The 26,785-nt window shown below is 42.9% G+C and overlaps 1 protein-coding gene across 2 annotated transcripts in view; it reads right to left on the minus strand.

The window, feature by feature from the left end:
• LOC146798637 (calmodulin-1-like) overlaps window positions 1–26,160 on the minus strand; it is a 66,590-nt gene extending 40,430 nt beyond the window's left edge. The window contains exons 1-4 of one of the 2 annotated variants that reach the window (XM_085625955.1): window positions 25,531–25,801; window positions 22,693–22,713; window positions 15,421–15,451; window positions 1,505–1,648 (exon numbers count right to left, since the gene is read on the minus strand). In XM_085625955.1, the coding sequence (XP_085482081.1) occupies window positions 1,505–1,648; window positions 15,421–15,451; window positions 22,693–22,713; window positions 25,531–25,533 (199 nt within the window). In that variant the 5' untranslated portion in view covers window positions 25,534–25,801. Of the gene's footprint in view, window positions 1–1,504; window positions 1,649–15,420; window positions 15,452–22,692; window positions 22,714–25,530 lie in introns of both variants that reach the window. The other variant, XM_085625956.1, reaches the window with a different exon arrangement.
• Between the last annotated feature and the right edge of the window lie 625 nt (window positions 26,161–26,785).

Raw genomic sequence — 26,785 nt, forward strand, 5'->3', positions numbered from 1 at the left:
GAGAGCGTGGGAGGCATTAGTTGAGCTCAAGCGCCCGACAGATAACACCGACCCACCCCCTGAGTGAGAGGACCTGTGAGTGAGAGCTGAACCGATACCCTATTGGGTTGTGGCATATGGGAGAATGACAATCTAGAGCCCATAGCGGCTTCCCTGGTCTAGATACCTCCCTAGCGGAATCAGTGTCTGTTGACCTGTATGGATGGGTAGGATTCTCCACAGAACCAATGACGACCAAGCGTCATGCCGGAGGTGGGGGGGGGGTGTTCGGTTATTCTTGTTGTTTGTTGCGACCTCAATAAGCTCGGACTGGGACGAGTTATTGGGATGTCATTCTCTTACCTTGACGGTACAACGCATAACTTCCCTGAGAACTCGAACGCCATACTCTGTTGATAATTCCCCATGGCCCACACATGGGGAACCCTGCACCGGGACACCGGGAACTATGCGCCTAACAGTTTTATTTATTGGCACCTGATCACACGCTGTAAGCCTTAATCCCATTGTCGGATTTGTGTATCTGAAAATTGCTGAATAAAATCTGTTTACAAAAAAAAGAAGGCCACAGGCGTAAAGAGAAGCCGTGCCCTCAAAATCTGCTCCACCATTTCTCACAGACAATATACTGGCTCGGGACTTCCACACTCTGCTGCTTACTTGATGCAGGACATTTACCTAGTTGTTAATTAACAATTCCACGACAGTTTCACTTTATGAACGGCAGAGCACTACAAGGGGGTACCACAAAAAAAGCACTAGCTTTAAATAGACACATTCCATTTGGTGCCATCTGAAAAACAGTAACCGAAAGTCGAATTTTCATCCGATCGACTCACCAGTGTTATAGTTTTACTGAAAACCAACAAAACAGATGTGGGGATTACTTTGTATCGCAAGAAGAATTAACAGAACTGACAACTAACTTGAGAATGACTCAAAATATGTGTTGGAATCAGACGCCACAATTAGCTTGGCAACATTTATTTTCGAAGAACCATTAAGAGAAAAATGGCATAAAACTCCTAGTTGCAGAAACGCAGGAATTGAGACTGGGCAGAGGAGAGTAGGGCAGCAACGGTGTGTGTGTATAGACTTCTGAAGGGCAGCATATCAGACCGAAGGAGCGACAATCGCGGATCTAAATATGTTTCATGAAATTGCAAACAGGCCTGCGGGCAGAACATTATCAGGCTACAGTAGGAGTCTGGTCCTTGGAGAGGGGTAGTTCGCTTAAGCTGCGCCTGGCATGGTCTTGATATAACGAGGTAATAAACCAGGAGCTAACTTCCTTCTATGAATGCTCATAGTTCTTGGACTTGTAGATTTGGCCGCAAATAGGGTATGAAGTGTCTAATAGATCTTTGCTGTGTTAACCAGCCTGCTCACGGTCTGACTAAAGCACCTGGCTGCCAGAAAGGATAGTGTACCAGACTATTTGATTATGCTTTTCCTTTGACTCTACAGTGGCAACTGGTAAAAGGGGAAGAAACCAAACACTCACCATCGGCATCGACCTCATTGATCATGTCTTGCAGCTCTGCCTCAGTGGGATTCTGTCCCAGCGACCTCATCACAGTGCCCAGCTCCTTGGTGGTGATGGTGCCATCGCCATCCTTGTCAAAAAGGCAAAAGGCCTCCTTGAACTCTGGAAACAGAAATCAGACATTTAATGCAAAAATCAGACTATGTAAAAAAAAAGTAGCAGGCCCCACTAGACTGTTACACACAAAAGCTATTCAGCTTCATGTAAAACTATAAATTAGACTACCGACAGGCTTTTCAAAGTCTCAGATTTGGATACAAGGCTTCATAAAACGTACAATTAATCTAAATGTGTGCCTACATGAAAGGGGGTTTCCTAGATCCCCCCCCCCCCCCTCCCATGAAGATAAGTGGGTCTAAGGATGGAGAGAACAGTGTATGTGCAGCCTCCAGTGTCCAGAATGGACTTCAGCAGTCTCATTCAAAGGCAATCAATATCTTGATCAACATATGTGTACTCCACACATCGCCCACACAGGTGATACTGCACACATACTGTCAGAGGCCTTCCACACACGTCCAAGACATGAAGTTTAAGGACCCCATTTAGATGGAACTGCTCAGAGTCCTGTCCCAACTACAGATTATTCTGCTACTAATGCGATTCCTCACGTAGTGTGAGTGGAGAGTCACCAGAAGTATGGCATACCCTCTTGTTCAAAGCCCAGCTCTGCTGTCTCGCCTCCAAAAAATGAGAGTACCTACAATTAACGTGTATGGCTGTGGAGTTCATCGGGAAAACATGCAGTGTTTTGCAAAGCCATGCTGAGGACTTTTGTGCACCTTAATTATTCAGCAAAGCTTTGTTCCCTTGGCCTCAACTTTACACTGTTCTTGGTGTGTCTTGACACTCCATATTCTCAACTCAAGCTCTTGGATTTCCATAATCAGATGCCTTTCTACTGCAGGATATATTAAGAGCTGAAAATATTGCACTACAATATGTTTTCTAAGGCGCAGGCTTTGCTCGCACTGCTAGCCATCATCATATTCGGTTCACCAGATCACAAAGCCACAGGGGCCTAACTACTCTCAAGGAGAGGAAACTGGCGGGCAGGGTAACCAGCACTCAAGAGACCAAGTTGGCAACAGTGTCTGACTTGAGCTTCCCGTCTCTTTAGTAAACATGAGTGAATAGACAAGGCATAAATAGAGGTTAGCATTAGTGAAGGGTCTAGGTACAGTACAACAGTTGTAATAAAATAAGACTTTCATAGGTTGTAATACAACATTTACTGCGTACACGTTAAATATATATTACAGTATAAACCATAAATAAAAAAACGAAAGCACACAAAATAATTCTCAAATCCAGAGCAATAGTACAATGAACATATAATGTCACACCTAGAAAAGTATTCTCAGATTGGAACTAGTAGTCAGATAAACCAAATCTTTACCATACTATAGAAATTAAACAAGGGTTCGGTAAGGTACTACAGACACATGAACACAAACAACTAACATACAAAGCACTTTAAACAGACTTTTGTTAAAGAGGATTATAGTTTTACACCAAACATTTTCACAAAGTTAATGGCATGCAAATAACTAGCACAAAGCTAAGTGAACATAAAGGCAAGTGAAGTTGTTGGTATATGCAAACAGAAAAAATTAAATTTGGGGAGAAGGGTGGGAGGTCATGTTATGGTGGTAGGAGTGAGTGTTTGTGGAGACTTCTACATCAGGGAGGTACGCCAACCTCGAGGATTCAAGATGATAACCAGTCTAACAGCCCTAGAGCATCAATGGGCTTAGAATAAACCACAAGAGGTCTCTTGCTACGTCTAGCAGGCTACCCAACCGGGTGGTGGACCCATCCTTTTAGAAAGGTATAGGAAACAACAATGAAAAATGGGTAAAAATAACATTGGTTTAAGCAGAGCGGCGTCTTCGGCAGGTTGAGTCAAGTCGTTCCAAGTGCATGCGTCAACGGATCTCTAAAGTAACACATTTTCATCCCTGGAGAGAGGTTGGATGTGCTCACTAAGGATACTTAAATAGCAGAATTTGTCTAGCTTAATTCTTCAGCAGCCCTCCCTCGAGTTAGTGGTGAATGACAGTATCACAAGCCTCTTTGGACTGGTTGGGTGCCACCTGACCCTTCAGGCTTCCTCCTGGAAGGAAAAATAGGCACAAACCTCCTCCACCATCAGTATGCACCACAGCAACAGGGACCCTGCAAGTACAGGGAACACCAACTTATATTTCCAAAGCGAGGCATTTTGTTAAATGCAAACTGCCAATCAGTGTCTAGAGTGTCCTTCAAGTTCAAATGGTCAACTAATTACACTCAGTTTTTCCCCCAAAGAGGCATCTGGAAGACCCTCATCTCTGAATGCAATGCAGGGATCCTCGGTCTATTTGAAGAGGCACAATTAAACCTGGGGGGGCTGCTCTGATGGAAAGCTTTGTGGATTCCCCCACCCAAGACTTGCTCCCTAAAGAAATCAAAGTAATCTTTATTTCGGTCATGGACCATAAAAGATGATAGATCATAAAAACATACATCATAAAAAGATAGAAATGAGCAGTTACAATTCATATTAAGTAACATTTCATTGTGAATTACATTGATTACCAAGACAGATCTTTAAAAGAAGTATAAAAGAATAAATTTTTTTAAATGATTTAAAAAAGTACTAGTGGCGAGGGTTAATGGGTATAACTGTTTAAATGGCCCTAGGCATTGGATGAGATAAGGGAGAATCTCCTCCGCCACACAGCATACCAATAACGGGATACCGAAAAAACTATAGATGTTGAGGGGTCAGTCTTCAGAATTCTATAGGCCTCATTACAGTGTGTAGTGCCCAAGTTCCTACAAAGTTGGACAAGCCAACGTTTCCTAATCGACTTGTATGTGGGGCAAAAGAAGAGGACATGTAACTCAGTTTCTTTTGTAGCTCCACAGGTCGGGCAATCAGAAGGATTGTTAGTCGACCAATTTCCCGTAAAGGCTCTCAGGGGAAGTGTGCCGTATCTAAATTGAATATAGAGCTTTCTAGAGGCACACGGCTCAATCTCATCTAGGAAGGGCTCTATTTTGAACTCCTCCTTTATATTAAAAAATTCTTGGGTCAATGGGCCTAGCCTATTATTAGTTAGGAGTTTGCCCTTACTGTTTAACCAAAATATGTTAGCCAGTTCAGCTCTAGAGAGATTTGGAGCAATGGTCTCTAAAGAAATCAGAAAGAAGTGGGGCTTGGGACTGTCCTTATAATAAATATTACACAATGGTATTTTTACATCAAAGTTAATGTATGTGAAGTCATGAGTTACACTTTACAGGTGTACCAATACACCTGCCAAGTCAAGAACTCTAATATGTGATAAAATGTTACATCTGGAATACCTACGCAAGTAACACTTTGCTTTTGTTTATATATAAAGAAACAAAAGCAAAATGTTTCTTATTCTCTACCCATCTATTTGTAGCTTAAAGTGCTGCATACTATGGCATCTAGTGTTGGTTGCAATGGTTTGTAATATGTTTCTTATAACAAATCTTCGGTCTCAAGAGATCATGTCACTCCTCCCTTAACCTACAATGCACCAGGACAAAAACCTCACCTCAGAATGTTTTCCCCCAGTGTATAAATAAGTAGCGTGGCAAGACGGATTGGTGTACTGTGCACTGTGACTATGTAAGATATAAAAGACAGCAGCAGACCATGGTCAAGCACATTAAATTCCACCAGTTTCAAATATTTTACACGAGTGCAACTACTCCCGACATCTGCTACTGGGGGATGTCAAGTAAAGAAAATGTCCACAAAAAAAGGAAGGTGCACTCTAATAGGAGTCAATCGGAAGGCAAATATTTTTTTTCAAAAGTACTCTTTATTAGCGTAGTTTGTTTTTTTTGCACCGTCCTGCCTGGTTTTGTGGACACTGTGACTATGTCATAACCAGCATCTTCGATCATTGCTCTTCCAGGGAGACGTGTGTGCATGTTAATCAATAGCACTAAATGCTACAAATAGATAGTTACAGGATAAGTAAAAAAATTCCATTTATAGAATATGCTGCCATAAATGCACATATCCTGCATACACTAAAGCAGTTCCTCCTGTAAGCAATGGCTAGCAAGTAGATTATGTAAATGTGTGGAACAAAGTTCTTAAAAGGTTTGGCCAACCAAAGCCTCAGGTTGGGCTTGAATATCTACACAGTTGTGTGAACTAAACGTGTGTGGTGTTGGCCATGTAGCAGTTTTGCATATATCAGCAATTGGATTGTTACCTAGAAGGCCATGCATGCTCCTTCATTCTAGTGAAATGTGCTTTGGTAACAGCATGCGTTTTGCTTTACCATACATGTCTGTATGCATTTTACTATCCACCTCGCAATTCCATCTTTCGAAATGGGATTTCCGAAATGAGTCTTCGAAACAAACAGTTGCTTAGTCTGTAGGATGGATTTTGTCCTGTCCGTGTAATCGATCTGTGCCTTTTTGACATCTAATGTGTGCAATGCCCTTTTCGTCAATATTGCTGGACATAGGAAAAAGACAGGCAAATCAATTGCCTGACTGATACACAAAGGGGAAATCATCTTATGTAGACACCTTGGGTTTGGCCGGAGGATGACTCCCTATGTAAACTTATATGCAGATGTTCTCCACTGTTAGTGCTTGTGGCCAACTCTCTTTGGTGAAGTTATTACAAATAGAAAGGCGACTTTGCACAACAGGAATTGCAGGAGTGTAGCAGCTCACATGGAATTCCCTTAAGTTTTGTAAGTACAAAATTAAGGTCCGAAGTATGGGCCATTCGGGTTCTAAGAGGGATATCTTTTTTTAAGCCCCTCCATAAAGGCTTTCACAACAGGTATTTTGAACCGGAAAAGGTGTTCCCTGTTTTGCATGTATGCTGCTACCGAGCGAAATATAATTAACAGAAGTGTCTGCTAGTCAAGCTTCCTGTAGGTGCAGTAGATAAGATGACAAATGATATTCAGCACTGGTGCTTTAAGTGTGTCCTACCTGTGTACGTAAGCATGAATGGACAAACCTTTCCATTTTGCATTTAGCACACTTGTGTGATTGGCTTAAGTGGTTTGTGCAGGATTTGCATACATTCCTGAAGGAGTTGTAAATAACCAGACTCTAGGACGTCAGGTGCCAGGTTGTTAGGTTTATTCCTTGAGGTTTGGATGTCCGAGTTGACCATTATGCTGTGTCAAAAGGGCCGGTCTAGTGGGTAGTTTCTTGTGCGAGTGAAATAACTCATCCAGAAGCATTAAATACAGAGGCGGTCTCACCCACGGCAGCGAGACTAGCATGAGAGTCAGAGGTTTGTCTTACCTTCCTGCCACAGCTGGAATCAGAGCAGTGGAGAAACATAGGCAATGATCCCTCGCCACTTTATCCTTAGTGCATTGTCCATGGACTGTGGATGCGGGTATTTTAAGGTGAAGTTTAGGCGTTTTGCCTTTCTTTTTTTATTTTACGGTGGCGGTCACATCTATTGCAGATGTGCTCTATTTTTAAAAGTGCATTTGTAGTACTTGATTATTCAATTCCCATTCCAGGACTTGTTGAAAAGTCCTGCTTATCAAGTCTGGAAAGTCATTTTTCACCTGTGGTATATGCTCTGCCAGGAGCTGAATTAGCTAGCAAATGTTCCATTGCCAAATTCTTTGGGCTAATGAGGACAGCTGAGTAGAGGGAGCAAACACTCCCACCCCATCTTGTTGTCTGTCTTTACAAGGATTGTCTTGACCAGAGTGTGCGAATTGAATCGCTGTCACCTGGGTAAATAATTATCCAACCCAGGTACCCTGAACAGTCAAATGTTTGAGATGTGATCCTTACCCCATGATGGAGATGTTTGTGGTAATGGTCACCTGCGATTGAGGGCCAACAAATGACCTGCCCTGCAACAAATTCTTGTTTTTCCACCTCCACTATTAAGAATGTGTTGAACTCTGGGACATATCACCACTAGATCTTTCCAAAGACACTCCATTTACGACCAGTGCCTCCAGAATACACTCTTGCAGTGGACTTGTGTACAATCTTGCATATGAAGATGTTTGAAGCCATCATCTCCAGCAATTTCAAAATGGTCCTCACTGAAAGGGGACATGGTATCTGAAAAAGAGGTAACAGCCTTTGGAATGCCACCACCCGTTCTTGGTTTGTATAGGGTTTCCTTCCGATGGCATTTAGCACAGCTCCTAGAAAAGGTTGGATTTGTGGCTCTATATGAGATTTTCTCGCTTTGATTGTCAACCCTAGTCTCTGTAACAGAAACACCGCAACGTGAGGGAGTGCTAGGCCTTGTCCGCTGCGGCTCTTCATCCGTCAATCGACTAGTTATAGGAAGAAGTGTATTGCATTTCTTCACAGATGTGCAGCCACACTGCTAAACATTTGGTGAACACCCTCTGGGCTGTTCAAAACACACACACTTGGTTTAAAATAGTAAAATATTGTGGCGAAAGGTTAACAGGCTTCTTGCTGCACACCAATATAGCCTGAGGAATGTTTAAGAATGGCAAAGAGTGGAAATCTACAGAGAAGATAGAAGGATAATTTTCCTGCTGTTTGCACTTTATTTAGAGGCAAGGCTCCAGAAGTACAAATATGCAGAAAGCCTAAAGGGAGAGAAGCACCATGAAATTATACAAATTATAACAAATACTCCACACTATTGTTGCCTCCCAACTTTGACACCATGACCAAAGGAAGTGACTGAAGTCGGTGACTGACTCATCACCAGCTTGCCTCACCCTGTTCTTGACAAACAGCCCCACCTACAATACACCATACTTCTGGGTTTCAGAGATCATTGTGGGATGGTGCAGCACTGCTGATACTGGATTAGAGCCAGATCACTAGAGAAACTAAGGAAGACACAAAGCAAAGACCGCAAGGCTAGTAGAGAGAAGCTCTGGAAGGCACCAAGCAAAGACGCCATATAAGGTGAGCACCTGGTGTCAGACCTGGATTGGCTCCCTCCTGCCGCAGTAGGGAGGAACCGAAACAAGATACAGCATGTATACAGGATGGACTGAGGCAAATTTGCAATGTGGCACTGGAGTGAAGAGTGATGGGTGAGAGAAAGGTGAACCAAGGTGTGGCTAGGCAGAGTTTGTGGAGAAGTAGTGACAGCAGAGTAAGAATGTGTCTTTGTTAAATGAATGTGGTCAGCTGTACTTGTTGCATGATATAAATAGTGTGTGAAAGTGCCTCTTTTTACATGGTTAGCCCCCCACTTTTTGCCTGGAAAAAGTGGTTTTGATTTAAAATGCAAAGGGTCCCTGCCAACCAGGTCCCCCTTGTCGGAGCTCCTCTAAAACTGTACCACAATTGGCACTTCAGACCCCCCAGTAGATGGTACCCTGGTACCTAGGACATTGGGACAGAAGAGGGTCTCCTAAGGACCCCTCACTAAGGCTATGCAAACTGCCACTGCAGCCTGCATGCATTGGTGCAGAGAAAAACTACAAAGTCGGCATAGCACACTGCCTGTGAACCATGCCAAGCAGCAACGCCTAAGTATAGGCAAGTCACCTCTCTAGCAGGCCTAACAAGCCCTAAGGCAGTGTGCACTACTATCTCAGGTGTTGGTATATCTGCATGAGCAGATATGCCTCTACAATATTTAACTTTACTCTTAATATTGTACGTGCGAATCAAGCTATGGAGAGTACATGGGCTGGAAACTGACAACTCCAGTTCCCCAGCACCATGATGGCTTTGCTGAACCCAGGAGTGCTTGGCACCAAACAACTCCTCTCAATAAACCCACACTGATGCCAGTTTGGGATTTATTGAAACATGTACCAAGAGGGCACCTCAGAGGTGACCCCTGAAAACCTACGAACCCTGGTGTGATCTTGGACTACCTCTACACAGCCTGCCACAACCAGACATGTTTCTGGACCTCTGGGTCGAGACCCCCTGCTCTAGGGGCCAGAAACAAAGCCCATCCTGGGCGGAGGTTTAACACCTCCTCCTCCAGGATGAGCACAGTGCTCAAGAGGGAAGCTTCAAAGGCCTTGCCACCTTTATAATGAGACCCCCAGCCTCTGCTGCTAGCAGCAAATGGCAGCACCCCGGTACAAACCCCCCACTTTTGGCTGGAGAACTGGTGGGATAACTTAGGGAGGAAAGGAGGTGTGCCCCACTTTGCCAACTCCACCCCTCAGGTGCTGGAGGAAAGTGAAGCACATATTTCAGTGCCCACCATCTTGAAGACGGTAGGACTTATCAAATCATGGCTAGGACAATGCCCCCTTTTTTAGAGAACTGTGGCAAAATAGAGGGTGTAGACACCCCAAGTAAGGAACCCAGCGGTCCCTACCAGTCACTCCCCTGTAACACCCCTAAATCTAGTATTTAGGTGGCACCCCTAGACCTTGAAATAAAATTCCTGATGGTCTAAAAATAGCTGGACACTACAGTGTCGCACCAGCAAAGAAGACTGCAGACACCAACTGGCCTGTCTGCAGCCCTTGACGAACCTGCGCCAAAAGATGGATCCACCCTGCAGCCCAGCGACCTTTAGAGCCTTGGAATGACTGCCTGCCTTCGACAAAGATCAAACTCTCCTATGGACACCAGAGCTGTCCAGAAGGAACCAACTTGAAAGAACAAAGACCTCTGCCCGAAGGAACCGCAAAACCACTGCCGGACCCACCTCTGCACCACACACCCACAGCCCGAATCCAAGTGGCTCACCGGTCCTGTGAAGGTTCGACAGCGCTTCTGAGCAAGGGTCCACTGTGGGCTAACCCCTGCTGAACTCTACCTCGACACCTACAGCCTCAACTCGAAGACTCCCCCCTGACCGCGACTTGCCCGGTTAGACGTTGACGCCTAAGGATACCCCTGCATCCAAAGCCCCTGGGCTTTGGGGAGCGTGATCAAAGGTGTACCTACGTCCACTAGAATCTCTACTTACCTGGGCAGATGTGGGTTTTCTTCGTCTGGGCTCCTGGACTGAGCCTGCAGCCTTTCTTCAAAACTGCTCTCCCCCATTGGTTTGCATTGGGTGCCCGACAATGTGCTGGCACTCTACACTCGGCCACCCCTATGCCACTGAGTGTGTAAGTTTGGTGCTGCCCTGTGCTTACCTTAACCCCCAGAAACTGGGTTACCAAACCGTGTTACTCACCTGTTAGCAGCATCTCTTCCATTACCCCCTTTCTCCATTGTATAACATTGGCGCCAGATTTTGAGTTTGAACCTTGCACCCAGCCACCCCTGTGCTGCTGGAGGTGCAGATTTGCTACGTTCCTGAACCTTGCTTGGTGCAGATTCTTTATCCTAAAAACCAAGGCTAAGTTGTATACTTACCGGCAAAACTGCATTCTTGTTTTCCTCCCATTGGTTAACTTTGCTGAACTGAAAATTGCACTAAGTGTCCACTTTTTAAAGTGAAAAGTATTTCTTATGAATAAAGTACTTACCTTTTTACGTATTTCTTAGTCTTAAAATACATTTTGAAAGAAGCTTATTTTTTATTAAATTGGTGTGGATCTCTTTTTTGAGTAGTGTGTCATTTATTAATCACTGTTTGCATAACAAATGTCTTACACTCCTCTGTGTTAGGCCTCAGGCTGCTCGACCACACTACCACAAATAGAACACTTCGGGTATACATTGAGCCCTGTACACCTGTGGGAATCTCTGGACTCTTTGCAAAACATAACAAATTAGTGGTATATCATATAAAGAGCCTGCTTCCTACTCAGTCTTTGTGGAAAAAATAATGATTGTCACAGTAGAGGTAAATTGGAGAAGAGGAAGGAACCAATTGTAACATGGGGTAGAGAAGGAAAGCCTAAAACATAGGTCATGCCATGTGGATTGCAGGGGGCGGGTGGGTTGAATATGTAATGGAAGGGTGTTGGTAGAGTATTTAGATACACAGAGGCCATGTTTAGGCACGGCAAGTAGGCCATAGCTGTCTGCATTGATTGGAGGTTCACCAAATGATGGTCTCTGGGCGGTAGGTGACAGTAAATAAGTAGGTTAGCTTTGTGGAGGCATTTTACATGAATGATCCCCCTGTTCATGCTGTCCATAAATAAAGATAATTCTTTATTTTGAAAGACATTTGAACTTTCAGATAGTAATTGTTAGTTGGCAGGATGGGTAATCTCAATTGATTATGTAGTTGGCTGTGGTAACTGGGTGTGAATACGCCCAATTACATTCTACGTGTGTGGCTTAGGGTGGTTACCTTCTCTATTTGATGATTATATGTTGGCACCATTACAGCTTTCATGTTCAGATGATCAAGTTAATGTGGTGAAGGGACTGCGGTGCAGTTTTTAAGATGTGTCCAAATGATCAAAATAAAGTGGTGAGGGACACAGAGTGATGAATGAGGGAGAGAGTAAGCCGATCCTTAAGGAACACCACATTTAAGAATTTAGGGAGTAGAATGGAACTGCTTAAGGATGATCATTTGTCTTCTCTCAAACATAAATGATTGGAACCAGATGAAGTAAAGGTTCTGTATCCCAATGTAATCCGTTTAAAGATTAGACTGTTGGTTTATTGTGCCAAAGACAGCTGCAATATCTAGTTGGATAAAGAAATCTGCTCCGTATTTGTCAACTTTGACCCAAATCAAAATGACTATGGATTCCGTGCTCTAGTGAGAATAGCTCAACGGTTTTTTTAGTGTTTTTTTTACGACAGCTGGTTTGTCCTCTGGGCTGTGGATTCTTTGCCACTGGTGCTTCAAGGTTCTGTGTTTGGTTAAAATCTCTTTAAACCGTTTTGCTGAATTATTTTCAGTTTTCCTGCAAAAGCTTTTAATGGGTACAGGAGTGTCCACAGTACCTGAAATCCATTCAGATAGCTAGATGGAAAGAAAATTAATGAGCTATCTAATTTTAGAGGTAGGATTTTGTTAGGCGTGAGCTTGAAGACGATATTTCTTTAGGGATCCTGTACACTTAATGGCCGGTTGCTGATTGAAGATAGTCTACCTTTTTGCTTGTGATCATGGTACAAAACTTAGTGATGTGATCACTTCAGATTAAGGGGAATAGGAGACTCTATTTAGGCAGTGCCCTGATAAGTATACGTAGCAGTCTCTGCATTTCAAGCTCATTGTTTTCATGTTTTCTACAAGGGAAATGTGTGGCAAGTTTGTTGGGTTAATCAAACCAGGTATTAAAACAGTCTACAATAATCCAGTTTAATGTTTGCTACACCAATGTTAAAAATCAAATAAAAAATAATAACCAGGAGTTAGAGATCGAGGATTATATTTTAGCACTAAATGTTTCATTCCCCTCACTCCGTTTCAAAGCACTCAATACAGCATCTCTTACGGCTACCTGTTCGAGTTCCGACAGTCTGCATACCAACAGGAAGGTATGGGTAGTTTGCAGTAAAGTTGTTTTGTGTTGTCTTACAGCAAATTTCTATAGTGCTTTCCTGCCTCTTGTCCAGGCCCAAACTGCTTTGCAGACCATGAGTGAGTAGTTCTGATTTCAAAGTACAGGGATGAAGGAAAGTTGTTGATGGTGGCATCAGTTATTAGTATGGAGTACTGGTGTTGTGTAAGATGCCCAGAGAGTTTACTCTAAATCTTGACACATTATCATGTCAATGTGTATATATGCGTGAGGTGGAAGGCAAACAGTTTCAGAACAGGCTCCCAGCATGTACACACCAGTCAGGATTGTTGCCTTAGAGGTGCTAGAGTTATGGTCACGAGAACAGCTAGGACTATATGCCTCTTCTATATTGCAAATGATTGTTGATACTTCTGATATTCTTTGGCAGTTTATTCCATAACTTGTATGTCCGTGCTGAGAAGCAGCTGCCTCCTATGCAGGTTTTACAGTAAGCAGGAATTATCAGTGGGGCCATTCTTGATCTCCGGTTTCTCATCTGGCTGTACAATCTTAATTATGAGATTAAGAAGCTAGGTCGCTGCCCATGGATTGCATAATGAACGATGCAGAGAGCTTTAAAGGATAGTCTTCTGACCACTAGTTACCAGTGTAAATAATGCTTTGATGGCAAGGGGGATATACAGTGTAAACGTAGTTATTCAAAAGGTTGTATTGGACTGGTTTGGGGGAGGGGAGTTTGAGGTCTAAAGGTAGTTTTGTTGCAATCCTTATGGAGGTGGCTATGTCTCTTGCCCATTTATGGTGATGATTTTTCATCTTTATTCTTGTGTACAGTGGACACTGCTTCATGAATTGGGTGTGCAGTCTTTTGTGAACCATATAACCATCAAGATAAAGAAGACCAATTCATATGGGGCTAGGCAATTGTGGATTACAGCACGTTTCAAGGCTGACTGCATCGATAAACATTCACTGAAAATGTAACTGGGTCATTTAGGAAGAAAGGTATCTTCTTTCAATGGACTGGTTTCATGGAGACCCATTTCTTTGGTTGAACTAGAGGGCTATGTTCAGGTATAGAAGGGAGTTAAGGTTGCATTGCAGGTGAAAAATTTGACTAGGCTTGAACAGGGATGGTTTTTCAGTTGTGCACAGGTTTGCCGTGATCTTGGTAGGGTAGAGCATGGCAGGGTGTTTGACTGGAAATTATCTCAAGAGTCATTCGGTGCATGGAAGGAAATGTAGGTGGCTTCGTCTTTCTGCAATAGACTATTTGCCCTAGTGCTTGAGAGAGGCCTTTCTAGAAGTTTAGTAGTATAGAAGACTGAAAGGTGTTACATTTAAAGTGTTATTTACAATCACATTGACATCGGTATCAATTAATGTGATAAAGTGGATTAGTTAGGGTGGTTATGGGACCTTAAGCAAGTAATAATGTCACTATTCTGTACCAGGTCCAACTAGGTTACTTTAATTTAAATCTTAGCTCTGTCCTGGGTAACTGCGGCACAGGGTAGTAAGGCTTAACTCAAAGGAACCAGTGTAAAGGATTTATCAGTATCAAAACAGTTAAGTCGAAAACAACTAAATAAAAATCCCATTCCAGTTTATAAAACAGCATACATTTCAATGAACAAATAGACACCAAAACGTCAAAAAGTAGATCATGGAACAGGAGATATGATTTTTAGGAGATTTCTAAAGCCAAAAAGAGCACAGCGCCAACCCCGGGTAACTGGTCTTCCTAGACTTTGCCAAAGTCAAAAATAAGGCCGACTACAATGGCGCAAGGGTTGGATATAGGGACCAAGTTCATCCTGGTGAAAAGTTTACCTTGGGACTTGGTTGGAAAGGTGCTGCACAATGTTAGTCAATGGCGAAATCCTTAACATTGGGACTGAGAAGCTTTTCTGGAAGTAGAGCTGCTTTCAGCAGTGCAAACCAGTAATTAGAATCCTATCGGCGATGGCAGGGCGGTCTCATTGTAGCCTCTGGTTTTTATTAAGAACAAGTTCAGAAAAAGGTTCCAAGTGCCCACGTTTGCAATCTTGAGGAAGTGGAGTACACTTTAACACCAGCCAAGGGTTCCCCCCCTTAAGATTGTGGGCACCGTAGGTGAATTATGGATCAAGTAGAATCAGCTGGCTGTGGTCTGAGCAGCCAAATTCTGTGAGATGTTCTTTTGATCAGGTCCGGAGTATAACACTGGCATAGAAATTAACTTTCTTTGGTAAGCTACTAGATTTTCAGATTTCGTAAGAATTGACATCGCTAGTGATGATTAACAAGACTATCATTCTAATAAAAAATAGTGGATTTTTGTAAGGTTCATCGTAAAAAAATGTGCCATTCAGGAGGATTATATGGGAATGAGCACTATGCCTACTAAAGGGCAAAAAACAAAAAAAAATGCCCAGCATCTACTTTTTCCTTCACTCCATCTTATGTGTAATTTAAAGAAAATGTATTATAGAAAGCAAAACTGAAAACCGCAAGAACTGTGAAATCAGTGGCACAGCAGGATATGGAAAGAATTCTTACCAGCGATCTGCTCTTCCGAAAGTTGGTCGGCCTGCAAAATGGGAGGAAAAAAAAAAAAAGAGTAAATCACGGCCAATCACTTCAGGAAAACTGACACCTGCAGATATAGGAAGCAAAATCACCTCATCTAATATAGGACTTACTTAAGAGTTTAACATCCTGTCTTACTGCATCTTGACAATCATCACGTTTTGGGGGAGAAGACAGTGGAGATTACCTTTTGAGGAGGATCCACCATGCTAGTGAGGTATTCTTTGGGATAACTATTTTTTGTTGAGGACCTTTAATAACGAGTTCTTTTGTGGGGGTTGGGGAAGCTGGATTAGTTACAGAGGATTACTCAGTACAAAAATATTTTATATGGGTTGTATATTTAGGAAGAGCCCTTTAGTTTAGTAGGCATTATTAGGGGGATAGATTTTAAAAGGCTCATGGATAAGGTACCGTTTTTATGAAGCATTACTCTTTGGGGTTGTATTGTGCATCAGCAGTGGGTTAGTGGATGGGGCTGAATTTACAGGGAACGTCATTAGCATTATGGACGTGCTGCTTTTGTGTGATTGAGGAAGGGCGGGTATTCACCATAACAAAACAATGTGCATTATCAATTTTGGAGGAGTGAGTGTTTATTTGTTAAACCCTGGGATGGTTCTGGTGCTGTAAAGCAGGTATTCTTTAATGAAAGCCCTGTCTGCCTGAAAATTTTTAAGGGATATTTGTGGGCTCGCTGGATGTGGAATAAGCATTTGTTCCATTGATACGCCTCGGAGTGGCGGTGGGTTTGTGGAGTCCGCGGAAGTCTCTAATTGCAATAAAGCTGTCCTTCCTCCTGGTGCCTCCATCTTCTCAGAACATTTATGTACCATTGTCCACCAGTTCCCCCCCTCAGGGCTGTTCTATATCAGTTTTTTTCTCAATGGCTCCCTGAACTGCCACAGGTATGTCATGCATTTTCAAATGCATCTAAAATGGTTATATTTTAAGGGGAATCCTCGGGAGAGGGCAGGTATCTGTATGGTGAGCTTAAGGTAACAGTGTATACGTTAATTTGGCTCTTGAAAGTGGCTTTAGATCATATTTTGGCAAGACCAGGTTTTAGTAAAGCCAGGTATTAGTTCAAAGATTTCTTTCAAGGGCTGGTATTTTGAGAAGCTTTCCTTTCGGAAACTGATTTTTGTAGGGTATTGTTCGGTAAAGTCGGACATATTTGGGCGGAGCCTACTAGAAGGGTAGCTGGTATTCTGGTAGAAAATGTTTTATGCGTAAAACTTTGACTATGAAGTTGGAAACATTAAGAAGATGGACACATGGAGGGATTAGATGAAAAGGGTTTTGGAGGAACACTTCTGTTTGGACAATGATTAGCTACCATTTTCAAGGTTGTTTCAGTGGTCTACCACTTAAAAGGGTATATTTACAAGTGATACTTCTGGATTATTACAAAAGGATAGAAGACGGGATGTTATTGATGTGCGGTAATTTTAAGGTTTTTAGTCGATAAGGACAGGCATTAAAAAACAAATACACAATTTTTAACTGAAATTCACAATTTATGCTTAATTGAAGTAACTATAACTGCACACTCACCCTGCACAGTGATGTCATTAATGAGGTAATTTCAGATGTAACCAGTGATGTAATCAAAATCACAGAACATGTCACGAGTGAGGTTACATGTGAGAGCATCAGCAGTAAATGTAGTGTGCGAGTTATAGTTACTTAAGTTAACTATAACTGGTGAATTTTAGTGTTTTTTTTTTTTAGACTAAAACTGTATTCTTCACTGACATTTTCACCTATGTCACTTTAACGGTGGTGTGTGTGGGGGGGGGGGGGGGGGGTGTTTCTGTGAATTTAAGATTTTTTTTTTTAAATGTTACGTTCTTTCCATGCCCAACCATAACGTCACTAACCTTATGCTTTTTGTCAGTGAATTTCTACAGTTTAACGCGAAGTAAGATTTTATTACCCTGCCAAACTATCAAAACCCTCCACTGCACAGCCTTTTGCCATGCGAGGCATCAACTGAGTGCAAGGCCTATCTGAGCAGGGAGTCTGTTAGTTGCAACCTACTACCTGGTGCTGTTGGTACCGGGATCTCAGAATTGAGCATGCAAGTTTTGCTCTGATCCCGCTTTTGGTGCTTGTAAAATGAAGATCGGGATTTGTGAGACTGCAGGTCCGCCATCGATTTAGCAAGATCAGTGTCCATTTTGATTTTTCCAAATATTTAGTTCTCTTGGGGTAACAAGCCCTTGCTACCCATCAAAAGGGATGTTCAAAAGGTGGTCTTGCACCACCGGCCTAAACACTGACCTCCTAAACCACGAATGCCTGAGGAGGAGAATGCTGGTATTAATACTCCTTGCGACTGTGTCCGACACCTGGAGGGCTCATCTATTGTTTGCACTGCTGATTATTTTCTTCTTAGCAACCTACTCCTGCTCTCATTTATGATGGGCCTCTGCAAAATACTTCACCAGGTCCTCAATCTCCCCCCAGTGGTACCAGTCATACCTGGAGAAGCAGCCTATCTGACTTTGCACTGCACCAATGCATGGCTGTCCGAAGCACTGCACACATTCCAGCAGCACCAATTTGCTTCAACTCTTTCCTAGACAGAGGGTTTGGGTAAAGTTAACAACTGGGGAGTTTGGGGCAATCTTAGCACGAATATATGCCGGGACATCGGAGGCAGGCTTATAATTCTCAACTTCAGGAATGATCACCCTAGCCTTTACCGGCTCCTTAAACTGTCAGTGGCTAACCTTAGCATTCCCTTCAGTATCGGAGGCATAACGCTGCATTCTCAGTCTTGGACAGAGCCTCAACTAGGAAGTAGTCCTCATTCTGCACTGCATATAGCTTAACTTGGTGCGGTGACCACTGTATCAAATGGTATGCAGTAGTATCATTAGGCGAACTGGTTTGGCAGGGTAGGGCTAGAGTTCAGGTCATCTTGGAGGTCCACCAAAAAAGTCCTCCAAGGGATCACTTACCTCCCTGGGCCAGAAGGCCTCGTCATAGAGGTCTTGGGTGTTGTAAAGGCTGCCAGGCTCTGCGTTAGTGTTCTGTAGAAGAGTGTAGAGGCAGAAGAGGAGGATGGCAATGGTGGGAAGAGCATTGGGCTAGTTGCTGAGGCTCTGACCCTTCTGGGGCTTGGTGACCCGGTAGGGTTAAATCCTGGTTCCCCCTTGAAGGCCAGCTGGCATTTCTTTGGAACAGTCTGGAGCCAGAGGCTTGGCTAGAATTCAGGCTGTGTCCTGATGGATTAAAAAAATAGCTTCTGCTTTGCACTGAAGACCTCCGATAGCTTTTTTGAAGGTTGACTCCTTCAGTGCAGACTTCAACGCTGGTTGCAGAGGAGCCCAGAGAATTTTTGGAGCCTGTTGGAGTTACTAGAAAGGGCAGAGCACCATCAAGCGCTTTTTATTAAAATACTGTGAGGGGCTGCAGGGAGTGCAGCAGCCCCTAACCAATATTAACTATAAAAATTTTTTTTTTTTTTTTTTAAAAAGCATCCTAGGTCATTAAATTCATGACTCCCCAACCCCCCTCCACCGAGCTTACGATATTTTTTTAAGCACTTCAAGCTGGAGCTTGTGGTTGCTTTTATGGTTGCATTTTGTGGCCTAAAAAAATGCTAGAGGAAAGACATGTCGATTTTGTTTGACAATTTTTATGACATTTTTATTAAAAATTGAAATGTGTGAATTAAATATACATTTCATTATAATTGGTGATCTTTTTGATAAAATCAATAGGTCTCCTTTATATATTTTGACCCCTTTATAAAGCCAATACACACATTTTATATTTTGGCATTCTAACCTTTTGACAAAGTCAGTAAGTCGATCTTACTTAAAATAACACCCTTTATATTGTAACCTCACAGTCAGCCTATGGCCAACCAGGTCCTGTGCCCAACTGCATGCGACCAAAGGCTGCGGGGTGTAGGGCACATGCAGGGGAACGTTTGCAGGACCTGGTCAAAGGCCAGGCCCCCCGCACAGCGATGGGCATCTTACTTAACATTAAAAACGTAGAAAATCACTGAAAAGAACAAAGAGTAAAGGGGTGTTATAGTTAGGAGAAAACCTCAGTTAAAACTAACAGTTTTAAACAAACAAAATCACTGAAATTCACCAGTTATAGTTCTCACAAGTACATGTTACTCATGCCCCAAAGTAACTATAACCAGGACCAGTAGAATTATGAGATTCTGTGGCGGCTGCTTATTTTTGCATAATTATGGATTTGCTGCATCTGCCACATAATCCACCATCAACTGTCTTATCTGTAGATTGTAACCCTAAAAATGTGTTTCTAGCTCAAATGGGCCAAAAGTTACTAAAAACAAGGCGATTTTTACCCTTGCGGTGTAAGGCCCTTTGCAAAAGTTAACCGGTCATCTTTGAGATGCTTATTTCTGTATTCGATTGTTAAACCGGTACTGATGAGGTGAAATCTTTGCCCAGTAAGTGTTACTTTGTGTAAAAAAATTACCAATTAAATAATGCTATAAAAAAGTAATGCTGCATTTTGATGCATAATTTAGTCATTCCTGCCGCATAATTCCAGTGGCCCGGACTATAACTTGCACCCTCTCCATGCACTGCTAATTACCTCACATATTACATCTCTCATGACATGTTCTATGACATCATTGATAACATCACTGCACCATCTGAAATAACATTCATTGATGACAAACAACCTTGTGCATGGAGGGGGGAGCAATTATAGTTAGTTTAGAGCACGAGTTATAGTTACTTGAGATAATATATACACACACACACACACACGTACGGTGTTAAAATTATTACTTAACTACGATATAAAAGTATCACGATGTAAAATAATGTGTCATAAAATTAATCACACTGTGGTCACTGAACTTATTGTTACTATGTTGTATTGAATGTAGGAAAGTGGGTTTCTGTTGCAGTAACACCCCAACTTTTTGCCAGACTACTCATGCACTTTGACTTGATTTGCCCTGGGTCCATGCCAATCAGGTTCCCAGGGCCGGTGTTCTTTCCCCTAAACTAATCCAATTGGCATCTCTAGCCACAGGTCAGCCCCTGGTAAATGGTACCACAGGTACCCAGGGCACTGTGACCAGGGAAAACCTCTAAGAGGTGCAGCACTCATTGTGCAACCCTTAGAAGCCCTGTACATTTACACACACACTGTTCTGCACCAAAACACGCAGCCTGCAAAGGCAAAGTGAAGAGTCGACATGGCACACATCCCTGTGTGCCATGCCTACAACCCACTGCCCTGGCATAGATCGGTCACCCCTCTAGCTGGGTGCCCTATACCAGTGGTGTGGGTACAGGTGCATGAGCCCTGTACCCCTACAGTGTTTATGTTCATTCTTAGACATTGTAAGTGCAGTGCTGCCATTAAGAGTATATAGTGCTGGGAGCTCGTCATTACGAACTCCTCAGCACCATAATGGCTACACTGAAAATTTAAGTTTGGTATCAAACTTCTCAGCACATTAAACCCACACTGATGCCAGTGTGGGATTTAATGAAAAATGGACAGAGGGCATCTTAGAGATGCCCCCTGAAAACTAACCCACCACTAGAGTCCAGGATGAGTGGCTGCTTTCAGCACCCACCACCAGACATGTTTCTGAACCCCTGGGTCGAGAGCCGGCTGCTCTCTGGGGCCTGATACAATGCACATCCTGGGACGAGGTGTCAAGCCTCCTCCCCCAGGATGAGCAGGGTTCAAGAAAGGGAAGCTTCAATGGCTTGCCGCCTTTGTGAGCTTCCCCAGGTCACTTGCTGCTTTCAGCAACTGGTCCCTACTGGTTCTGACCCCCACGTTGGGCGGGAGAACCGGCGGGAAAAACAAGTGAGGAAGAGAGGTGTGCCTACCTCTGTCAACTCCACCCCTCAGGTGGTGGAAGGCAAGGTGAAGCACAACTCAGTCCACACCATCTTGAAGATGGGGGGCCTCAGCCAACCAGGGATAGGCTCATGCCCCACTCCCACTGGAGTGTGGCATAACAGGTGGTGTACCCACCCCAGGGAAGGGACCCATTGGTCCCTGCCTTTCACCTACCAGTAACATCCCTAAATCTAGTATTTAGGGGCACCCCTGAACCTTGCTTCGGAAGAGCAGGAGGAAGAAAAAGGATGAAAAAGAAGAAGAAAAGGAAAAAGGAAAAAAGAAGAAAAAGGATGAAAAAGAAAAAGGAAGAGAAAGAAAAAGGAAGAGAGAAAAAGAAAAGGAAATTAGAAGAAAAGGAAGGAAGAAAAGGAAGGACTGAACAGCTGTGCAGCAGCTAACAAGAGGAAGCCTCCCACTGACTTGGTCCCAGCTCTACCAGCCTGTTTCCACTTCGAACCTGCACCTGCTCGAGGCTGACCCGAGATCCGCCTCAAGCCTCCAGCCGACACCTGCAGTCTAAATACAGAAGGCCCCCTTATCTGCGACCAGGAGCTGGTAAGAAGATCCGACCTCAAAAAGCACCCCTGCACCAGACGCCACACGGCCTTGTGTGCCCAAACTGATGGTGCCTAACCAACCCCTAACTTCCCAACTTACCTCTCGAAGTGGTGGTCGCACCCAGATGACCTTCTTCCCCAAGCCTGCAGTGTCTTTGCAAACCGGAGTTTCCCCATTGAAAACAACAGGGCGTTTGATGTCGAAACAGCACCCTGCACCCAGCCGCCCGAGAGCCGCTGAGATTGCACCTTTGGTGCTACTTTGTTTCCACATTTGCCCTGAGCTACAGTCCAGGAGATTTGCTGCCACACCCAAGTGGCCTGCTTGCCAGCAGCCACCAAGCGGAGGCCCCCTATCCCCCATTGAAGAGCATTGGGCCTCAGCACTCTGCCGCCCTAGTGCTGCTGAAGGTTTCGCATAAGTATGAATGACCATGGGGGACCCCTGAGTCTACCCCCTGAACCTCAACTCCCAAATACTTACCTTAAAACCGATAACACTAAGTGTGGAGTTTGAAAACTAAAGAAATTCTTTAAAATTGCATAATCTAACAAAAACGATTTTACTTACCTGTTTTCAGGAAATGTCCCAGAGTAGTATCTAGGTATACTACTCTGTGTAAGCCTAGTAATCTCAAAAGTTACTTACCTGCTTTTTTACTAAAAAGCCTATTCAAGTCTATGTACTGCATTTATTAAGTATTGCATTTCTCTGCATCCATACTGTAAATCAAACCAGAGTGCATATACAATTATCATTCAAACTGTATTTCAATTGCATTACTATTGTAAAGTACTTATTGCTTACCTGTGCCAGGCTTGCTTGGTTCTAGAAAATAAAATAACTAAAATAATATTTTTATACAAGAACAATTGGTCTGAGGTTCAGTCTGAGTGTGTGAATTAATTTGCTGACTGAGTGTGTACAACAAATGCTTAACACTGTCCTCTGATACTGCTCGACCACACTACTACATTTAGAGAGTAAGGTTCTATCTAACTTTACCTCTGCCTACCTTTGGGGTTCCACTGGACTCTGCACAGTATAGCTCACTTTGGTATAGTATAGACAGAGCCAGCTTCCTACAATGAAGAAATGTGTATTAACTGACATTCATTGGTGCAATTATTAATTGGAATGGTTTGGAATTTTTGGAGACAGTTAATGTGGAGACTGACTTAGTATGGGTAGCATTCTTAAGTGACGTGTGGGGTTGTACTATTTATTAAGGAGGTGGTCATTTTTCTCATAGGTTTTATTTTATTGTGTTATTCTTTAGGAACAATGTGCAGTATCTAGATGTAAAGTTATTTATGTCATTACAGCGAAATCTGTCTTTAGAAGTAAAGATTCCTTGGTCTTTTTATGAGTTATTTTACTAACAAGGGTATCGTTGTTGTAGACCTCTTCAGCTGGGCATTGGTATTGTGCGAGTAGAAACTGATATTTGCTGTAAAGTCTTTCAGAAGTAACTTATACGCAACATTGGTTCTTCAGTAGGGGGTACTATTTCAATAAGGTTCTCAAGAAATGTTATTATATTAGAGGATTTTATATTACAGAGATGTAATATGAAAGGTGTTATGCTTTAGGCCTACGGTTCTTAAACGATGGACATCTGGGAAACTCCTCTGAATCATTACTGGATCCTGAGACCCCCACTGAAACTTTATTGGAAGATGGGGATCCCTGACAAACACATGCTAAAATATTTTTTTTTTTTTCACAATCAAATACAGAAAAGGTTTTTACATTTTCAATTTTGCATCTTCATTTGTGCATACTTTATTAATTTTAATATATTCATTTTTTATATTATTTAATTTGGTAACAGTCGCTGATCCCCCAGATTAGGCCTTGTGGGCAAGCCCCAGGGGTCCTTGGACCACAGGTTAAGAACCACTGCTTTAGGCTGTGGCTTCTGAAGAGGAGGTGTGGCTGGCTTTTTAGTAAAGTTGTTGGGAAAGAGTTCTTGTTCACAAATTATTTTTCTAACTGCTGTTACCAATAGCAGAGTTACATTTTGCAGGATTATTTGGTTGGAGGGATTTAGTTTAGTGGGCACTGGAAGTTAGTGTTCTGTTCAGCAGGCTGGTGTTCTGGTGTGATACTGGGAAGCTGCACTGGGGTGGGGGGACGCTTTTTTTTTTTGCTGTTTGATCTTCCTAAAGGCATTTTTTTTTAGATTTTTTTTTAACTCTGGTTTTACCCCATGATGCCCCATCCAGATTCTATAATTAGTAGTATTTTGGCAGAGTCTTCAGAGAGCAGTGATTGAAGTGCATAAAAATAAGTATGGCAACAGTGATGCTGTGTGTAAAGGGTGTAGGGTGAGTGTAGGGCGAGTGTAGGGCGGGGTCAAAGGTGTAGCTAAAAGAAATTGTTACTTTTTTTGATTTTTCACCTTCAGGTAACTACATATAAAACAGAGTGCAGCTTAAATGACACATAAACGCAAGATAAGTTAATCAGTTGGAAATGCACTATCATACATTATGAATCCTCTATTAGTTAATGCACTGCAGAGGTCTGTGTCTGTAACCAGAGTGCGGCAGAATTTTATCCAGGCTGGTGCAGTGGAGTAGTGACTTGTGAATGTTTAAGTGCTATGAGGTTCCATATGTGACAAAGCACTGAATATGTACGTCATTATTTTAAACTTGCATTACACAGAGGAAAAGATAGGCTGCTACAAAATACAAACAATTGTTAAAGATAAAAAAGTGATTTCAAAATATATATTTTAGTAATACCCACACTCTACATAGTACAATTTTAGTTATAAGCGTCCTTTAAAATCTGTCATCGGGAAGCTTCAAGTGATTCAATCAATTGAAGCCAATAAAGGCTTCCAGGCACCCTTTACGTTTGCAGATTAACCGGTTTGTGCACATTCACATTTCTTTCAGGCGAGGAGGCACCCTGGCCGTCCTGTGACGGTTATCTTTTCAGAAAAAGTAGGGGGGGGGGCTATTTTTCTAAAAGTAAAAAAGTATGGACACGTCATATCCCTCGGGTCCCGACCACTATCAGAGACGTGCTACACTCTGCAGGTTTCTTCTATTGCAATGCGCTTTCGACGTGTTTCTATTAAAAATGGCTTTGTATTTTAAGGAATAATTTATGAAAGGTTGCCTAATATCTTTGAACGTGTTTTTACACATGCACTTGGTTCTATAGTAGGATATCTTAATAACAATATTTAGAGTGGACCAATGGGTTCACCTTCAAAAGGGGGGCGGGGGAGGGGTCACTCGCTCTAAAAACTTTCACCGCGTCAAAAAAACTTTTTAATAGCCATTGATTTCAATGGGAGCCCCCTCCAAAACCCCTCAATTCCACCCTCTTTGGAGACTGGATACATTGAGGAGTATGGATACCACTGGCGGCGGAATGAGAGGCGGGGGGGGGGGGGGGGGGGGTAATTCTTCAAACAGACTGGAGTTCTGGCGTGGGGGGGGGGGGGGAGAGGTTTCTAACATACGGGAGTTAAAATTCCAATGGTGGGGGCGGTCTGCGCGCTCTTTTGCCATAAGGGCGCCTTATGGCGGGTTTGCATCCGTGTAGGGAGACTTCATGCACATGCTATTTACTCCGGCCCTTCCCAAAACCATCCCATTTCTATGTGAGTGTAATCTCGCTTACCATGATGCTTATCGGTCTCTGTGTCCCTCTGCTACGTTTCACCAGCGACCACTGTCTGCAGTCAGACTACACCTCTCAGCAGCCGCGCGCGCGAGATGGATACTTCCGCCCTCAAGAGGCGCCTACAATGCGGTTGCGCAATGTGCTTGCCCAGCCCTGGAAACTGTGTGCGAGCGGCTATGGACCACACCAGGCAGAGAGCAGTTTCGACAGCGGGAGAGTCCCAGAAAACAAACGGCCATGTTATAGTGTCTTCGAACTCTGTCAGTGCGTCTTTCTCAAGCGCGAAGAAAGCTTATGCATACTTTTTCCTTTTTATGACGTGGCAGGTGTTTCCCGAGTGCTACACACAAAAATAGTATATCAGGAAGTAAATATACTAATTGAATATGCACAGTATTATACGTAAGTTTTAGCTAAATAAAATAAACCGGTCCTTATTTTTAGCATATCAGAGTTATAGCTAACGTAATGTCTATTGAATAGCAACAATCTATATTCCTAGTTGTAAACTACACCCGCTTAGCAAACACCCAAACTTTTAAAGATGAAAGCCTGCTTCGCACTTAGAGGAGGCCGGATTTAACACCAGATCTTAGTCTATCTTTAGTGTTTACTACGGACGCGCCCACGCTATCTCGCTTGGCAACTATTAATCGAGAACTCAGAATCTGGTCCCAGGTCAGGTGACAAACCTCGTGCCAGCGATTGGTCTACTATCACCTGCAATGCGCCGATGACATATAAAATAGGCGTGGTTTCAGTTTTTTTTTTTTTTTTGCTTCTACGCAGGGATAAAAAAAAATCCACAAAAGGTAGAAAACCACCTTAAATACACTCGTTCATCTTAAAATGGCAGGCTCGATAGTTTGACTATTTTCAGTTGGTTCGACCTTTTTCTTTGAAAGTCTTATTCTTGATTGATAAATACTTGCATTTATGCAAAAACCGTATGCATGGAGTATGAAAGATTCTATGCCTAAGGGATTATTTAGCAGACCCAAGCAAGGCTGATCTGTAGTTGGCCATTGTTAAGATATGCAACGGGGGGAGGAGACACTAAAATTCTGGGGGGGGGGGTGGACAGGGACAACCTTGTGGACTTTCCAGTGACCCTATACAAATCACCGCCCGTTAAACAAATACTGAAGTGAAATATTGAGAAAACAGGCATGTAGTCACATTTTGCATGCATGCTTTATTGTTATTTACATTCATATAGTAATGAGACCAAATGTTTTAAAAAAACATGTAT

The sequence above is a fragment of the Triturus cristatus genome, chromosome 9 (assembly GCF_964204655.1).
Source record: "Triturus cristatus chromosome 9, aTriCri1.1, whole genome shotgun sequence".
NCBI classification, from domain to species: Eukaryota; Metazoa; Chordata; class Amphibia; order Caudata; family Salamandridae; genus Triturus; species Triturus cristatus.